This window comes from Aphis gossypii, chromosome X (genome assembly GCF_020184175.1).
Source record: "Aphis gossypii isolate Hap1 chromosome X, ASM2018417v2, whole genome shotgun sequence".
In the NCBI taxonomy this organism is placed as follows: domain Eukaryota; kingdom Metazoa; phylum Arthropoda; class Insecta; order Hemiptera; family Aphididae; genus Aphis; species Aphis gossypii.
In genome coordinates this window covers 29,306,745-29,313,777 of record NC_065533.1, presented here as the reverse complement: position 1 = coordinate 29,313,777, position 7,033 = coordinate 29,306,745, and the positions used below count along the sequence as shown (strand labels likewise).

The 7,033-nt window shown below is 23.8% G+C and overlaps 1 protein-coding gene across 1 annotated transcript; it reads right to left on the bottom strand.

The window, feature by feature from the left end:
- Positions 1 to 241: 241 nt before the first annotated feature.
- LOC114120616 (LIM and SH3 domain protein Lasp) lies at positions 242 to 6,828 on the bottom strand. The gene is made up of 9 exons (XM_027982577.2): positions 6,430 to 6,828; positions 6,038 to 6,296; positions 5,800 to 5,894; positions 3,033 to 3,117; positions 2,496 to 2,596; positions 2,325 to 2,425; positions 2,027 to 2,254; positions 1,661 to 1,782; positions 242 to 1,594 (listed from the first exon to the last, which is right to left on the bottom strand). The coding sequence occupies exons 2-9, from the start codon at positions 6,104 to 6,106 to the stop codon at positions 1,415 to 1,417; spliced, it is 981 nt and encodes a 326-aa protein (XP_027838378.1). The 5' UTR covers positions 6,107 to 6,296; positions 6,430 to 6,828; the 3' UTR covers positions 242 to 1,414.
- Between the last annotated feature and the right edge of the window lie 205 nt (positions 6,829 to 7,033).

Sequence of the window (7,033 nt, the reverse complement as noted above, 5' to 3'; positions counted from 1 at the left end):
AATATATAATAATAAAATCAAAAATCCTATATCTTAAATAGAAATTAGTTCAATGGTGAGTGGCTAAATAGCTAATCATCATTACATCAAAATGATTTTCATTATATTATACATAAATGTGTTATCCTTAGCTTAATATGTTGTTTGCTTAATACAAAATATTAATTTAAGGTATTTTATTTCATAAGTTTTCAACAACAATTATTTACAACTATTTAAATAAAGTCTTTATTTAATGTGAATACTTCTAAATTTCCAGTTATACTCATTATCACTAACCTCTGTTTCATAAGCAAATATAATGATGTTATTTTTATTGAGAAATTTGTGCTAATATAACAAATATACAAGCTTAAGATTCTGTATGGATTACATCAAAATTTAATAACTATAATCTACATAAATACTTAAATTTGTGATATGGATGAAAATTTTATTTTATATAAAAAGAATGTCTTATCTACTTTAAATTATATGTATAAATATTTGGAAAAACATAGTTCATATCAAAATATGTAGTATAATATAATCGTGTATAGTTCTTATTATGATAAGCTTTTAAATAAAAAAAACATAATGTTCAATAAACGAAAAAATACTATGTAAAATCGTAATCAATTAATAACAATAAAAAAAATTAACAATTACGAAGAATTAATTTATAATAATTATAATAATAATACTATATAAAAAAAAACATGGGAATAACAGAAATAGTATGCATCTACCCAAAAATAAATAATATACTATATAGGGTAATATTTCAAAATAAGGTTTAATTATAATAAAAATATTTATTTTTTCATTGACAGTATGTGATACAAATTGAAGATATATTTTATGTAAAACTAAAATAAGCTTTCATTTAAATAAATTTCTTGGAAGATAGTTAATTTACTAAGATAATACCTTATATATTTTTGAATTTTTCATAACAATATTAAAATAATATTACTTTTATTAAGTCTAAAAATAAATTAATTTTTATACAAAAAAAAAAAAGAGTAAGCACATATTTAGTTTATACTTATTTATAAATTTAAAATAATTTTAATCTCATGTTAATTACTTTGCTAGTGCAAATAATATAAAAATGTACTTTTAAGTTATACAATAAAAATATGTCAATACTAGTTTCAAATACTGGAATGTTGCTTTCACCTAATAGGTTTTTTTTATATTTATTTAGGAATGTTTTTTTTAAATTATTTATAATAAGTGATCTTATATTTAGTTTTAGTTTAACAAGTATGATATCACATAGTTAGTTGCTATTAATTTCTTTAGCTGCAGTAATACATATAAATTAGTTTTGGGAATTAGTAGAAACAAGTTACTATTAATATAAAATTATTATGTTTTCGCCATAGTATAAACATTAACAAATAATATGTAACAAAATTATTCATCAGAATTAAATAGCAGCAGGTTGAACATAGTTAGCTGGTAGCATACCAGATTCACCTGTTCTCTGTACAACACCTGTCATCCAACCATCATCTATAGCAGCACAATTGACAATTAAATCTCCATCAGTAAATGAAACTTCATCCAAATCTTGAGCTTCATAATCATACATGGCTCGGTAAACTCTCTAAAAATAAAATATATTAATTCATTATTATAAAAAGTGTCGATTAAAAAAATTATAAATACACACCCCGAGGTTATAGTTTTGACTTTCAGAATTGTTAGTATATTTAACACCACCATATGACGGTTGCTTTTTAATAGGATCATAGTCAGCTATTGAACCAATGTGATTGTTGTATGCACTGTTAACTGTAATTATTATATTGTGTTAATAATTTAAATTTTTTATACATTTTTTTTAATACTTGCACAAAAGTAAAACATTATAACTAATAAATAACATATTGTGGTACATGATAATGGTAATACTTTATAAAATATTAAAATACTTATATCACATCAACTTATCAATGATAATATTTTATAAGTACCTATATGATGTAAGATATTGAATAATATATTATTTTTAAATATTAAATTTATTACAACTTACTTAAATCTCCACTATCAGATGAATAAATTAAAGTAGACGATTGACGATTTAAACATGCAGGAATTTTAGCTGAAGACTCCTCTACTCTAGTATGATGCTGTGTACTTTCAACTTTTTGAGGCGCATATCTAGTGTTTCCACCGTTGTAACTTTGCTGTACTTTATTTTGTTTAATAGTATTGTTATGATCAATATTCTGAGTTGTTGTGTTTGCAATAACATTTTTTTCTATTTAATTTGAATAAATAATAGTATTATAATTTAAATTAACTAAATAACTTATATTTCATTTTATTACTTAGTGGTTCATTATTATTTGCTGCATTGTTCCCATTCGATAAATGTCTACGTTGTTCCATCTCTGCTTTTTTCAAAAAATCTCCATGATACTCTGCATTACTAAATAACAATACAATTATTAGAATGATTAAAATAATCAATATACATAACTTAAAACTACCTACACTACCTTATGTTTTTCGAATTAGCTTTTATTCTCAATGTTTCTGGGTCATCTGCAACTTGTGTTAGTTTTCCTTTAGTCTTTTCAAACTCAGCATGATATTGGGCCTACACAATATACCATTTATAGATTATAAAGTATTTTAAATATATTATTATAAATAAAATAAATACTTCTATATACATTATTATAGAAATATAAATCAAACAGTTCTAAATTCTCAAGAAAAATAAGATTTATTAAGTATTTAACTATTCAAATAAATAAATAAAAATACATGTTGTATTTATTTTAACTAAATTAAGTAATTCAATAATATTATTTTATAATACTATTACTCAATTACTCTAAATAAACCATATCAATATACCATTTAAACTACAATTGTAGAAAACTACTTTTAAATTACTTACTGTAAGTTATCTATCCATAAAGATGGCATGAAATAATTGTTTTCATAAAATAATGGTGGAACATTTCTTTTCCCAATAATTCAAATTAAAAATCTTTTATGTTTATAAAATATATATACTTATTACTTACATTTGATTGTAACCTTGTATTTTCTGCAATTCTTTTTAACTCCGGTGTTTCAGCTACAGTTGTATGTTTTGCCTTTGGAATATGTCTGAAATATGTTTTACAATTTATTAATTAATAATATATAACAAATACAGTTGATAGTAATGGAAATAAGTATAACAGAATAATTCTCTTTTCCCTGTAAATCATTTTTTTTTAAGAAAAAAACTGATGAATTTATTTAATGTTGTAGTTTTTAAATTTTTAATAAGTGGGCACTAAATATTGATAAATAAATATGAATAAATATTAATAAGTTTAATGTATTATTGACAAACTTATGATTGTTGATGAAACAACATTAAATGGATTTTTTTTTATCTTTATATTGAACATTATTGTATCTTCATGGTCTAAAAAGTTGTCCTCCTCCCTTAAAATACTTTTGGATCTGCTATTAGTAGTCAATATAATACAATTATAAAAAAACTATTATAAATTATAATTTTTAACCTCTTTTTGCAATAAATTATTTCACAATATTTTTACAACATCTAATTTCAAAAAAACACTGTTTAAAAAAAGAATGTGAGGAGACGTTGAAAAATATTTATAAATTAAAAATATTTAGGTATCAAATTATTTATATTGATTTCTTAAGTTTACAGTTTTTTTTTATGTTTGAAGAAATAGTTCTTAGATTTTAGTATTTGAATGTAATAAAACATTTAATTGTGTTCACTTTTTAATTGATTCCTCTTATAAAAAAAAAATACTTTAGTATTATCTTAATAATATAATACAAGTACTATTTGTATTTTTTTATTTAGACATTGTTATATGTTTATGGCGTATGTAATATTATGTTTATTTAGTTCAACGATTAAAAAATTTTAACTAGACTAAATATTCACTATAAAATACTCATAAAACAATATGAATATAAATCATAAAAACATAATATGCAAATAATAGATAACCCATAAATAAAATTGATTGGTAGTATTATATTACTGTCATTATAAGATAAGTGTGAATAAGGTACTGGTGCATAATATGATATATTTATGATTAAAAAAATAACAGCCTTCAGTTGTAACTATTATTTATACAATCATGGACGTAGTTGTATAATATATAACGTGATCATATACCTTTAAGTGTTTTTTCTATTCTTGTTATAAAAGGTAAAAAATTAGTTTATTAAAACCACAGATGAAGAATTAATAAGTAAGTTTTAAAATATAAGAACTATAAAAAATAATAAGTATATAAATACATATTAATCATATAAGGTTCTCTTTATTTCAAAAATCATCCACTTTTTATGTTTCATTTTTTTTTTTTTAACAACAAACAATAGTTTGTCATTTATTTTAAAAAATTGTACACGCAAATCTTAAAAGAATACTTAAATTTTTTTTGCAATCAAAACTAAAAAAATTAAATTTTAAATATTTTATATAATATTCTAAATAAAAAATATTGCTAAAAAAAATGTTTTTAAAAACTAAAATTTGACAACAACAAAATAATTTGTAAGTAAACACATTTATCAGAAACTTATTTGTATTATTGTATTTGTATTGAACACTATATTATCAAACAATTTTTTTTATCAAACTTTTAAATTAATTTTCCTATACAAGTACATTAAGTAAAGTCTCTACACATACCCAGTTAAACTGATAATAATTTATTATTGAAATATATATATAATACATTGTATGTACTTATTCTAATTTAAATAATAATAAAAAAATATCAAATAATAACATCAAATAAAGGATTTAGTGTTTAACAATTTAATTGATAGCAACATTTTACAAATTAAATTAAATTAAAAATTTTAAAATATTTATAAATTTAACAGGATATTGTTTTTTTTATAATTGTTTAACCTTTGATTATTTGATTATTTGTTTTAAACCTTATAAATATGTAAGTGTGTAAGTCAAAGTACTTATTTTGTTATATATATATATATATATATATATATATATATTATATATATATATATTATATATTAATTCTTTCTAAACTACACTTTTAGATCTAATTTTAATGAAATATCGTGTCTAGTTTTGTACACAGCTTTAAAGCCTTAACGTCAAGAGTAAACAATAAATTTAACATACAACCAGATAATATGCTTATAATAAAATTTAATCCTACTTTGAAAACAGATTAAAGACTTTATTATGCATGCTTAATATTTCTTATAATTTATATTATATTTAAGTATCTAAATAAGTGACTCGCATCTTCAATATACCTAGGTATTGTATAAAATTAAATTTATGCAATTTATATTATTAAATTAAAATATTAATACACTTTTTTTTCACTGAAGCTAAATTTTGAAACTTGTTATTTTGGTTAAAATGTTCTGATCTACAATGTTAGGTTCATTCTATAATTTAATTTACTCTGTTGTTGTTAAAATATTCATAGTGTGATATCCTATTGATTAATATACTTGTTTTTAAAAAAATAATAATAAATAAATAATTAAAACAAAATAGTTATCACAGATGAATAACTATCACATATAACTTATTTTAACATTTATATACCTAGTTGGAGTATAATCTTCATTTATTTATTATTAACTATTTAGTATTTTATGGTGCTTTTGAACTAGCTATAGGTTGGTGATAATCTAATATCAAATTTTATGATAATGCATTATATTAACAATTTTAATATTTTATTATAACCCCACTTTCATTAGCTGTCTACAAATAATGGCTTAAGATAAATAAAAAAAAATATATTAAGTACTTACGCTTCACAGTAAGGTTCTTTATTGAATCCCTTGTAATTTCTCATGTTCAGTGTCATGCCACACGACTGACATTTGAAACATTGTTTATGCCAAGCCTATTAATAATATTAATAGTATAAATAAAAAAATAAAAAATATTTTCTAAGTCTGCACACTAAAACGTATACAAGACTTTGTGGAAAAACTGTAAATGGTGGGTTGTTGAGTATATAGAACAAAATATTAAATTATTATGTACCTTGTCGAGACATTTGAGCTCTTCAATGGGATAAACAACTTTATCACATCTAGCACACTTTTTGTTCATCTTCAAACCGTCGCCAGAAATACGACACAACAGCAAAGTGGGGCCCCTTTAAGACGATATTATAACAACCGTAGGTACAGTGGAATGAGACGAATGAATGGACATACACTACCACTATCGTAACGGCGACAGAACACAAAACTCGATTGATTTGATGTACTCGTTTGCAAAAACGTACAGCGTATTGTACCTGCACGGTGAACAAAAATGGTATTAAAACGAAAAAAGAAACACATAAATATAATATCAAAGTAGATAAAACACGTCAAACACGAAAGATCAAATCGGGTTTCGGGCAAAGTTAGTATTAACGATGTACTCACCAAACGAGAAATTCGAAACGAAGTATTCGATAAAGTTTAATGTGCGACAGACCCGGCGGTTCGATCTCGTTAATTCGTTTGCTCTGAGCCCGATCACAACTGTTGAATCGAGAGCGGAATACCTATTACTTACACGGCAATAATAATACTAATAATAATAATAATATTGATAATGGAACGGTGCGCCTATAGTGTCTGTACAATTATTATTACTATACGGCAATGGACCAATATCGTTATTATTATTATAGATATAGCCGAACAACGATGATAATAATATTAAATAAATACGATTTTCCCTTTCACTTCTCTTTCACGCACAGTGCCCGGCCCGATGATCTCATCCGAGCAAACGGGAGGGGTCGGGCGGGTGGTGGCGGCGACGACATATTATTATTATTATTATTATTATTATTATTGTAGACACATCAAAACGATCAAATAGCAAATACCTAAGCACGGGCCGCCGCCCGTCGACGCCCTGCGACCGCGACGTAAGCTATGCAGTCGGCACGGGGCCGGCGTGACCAAGGTATGCTCGCAGTCGTACGGAAACGCGTCCCGATTGGTGCGATCGTCGGCGGCGGCCGAGTAGAAACGGCGT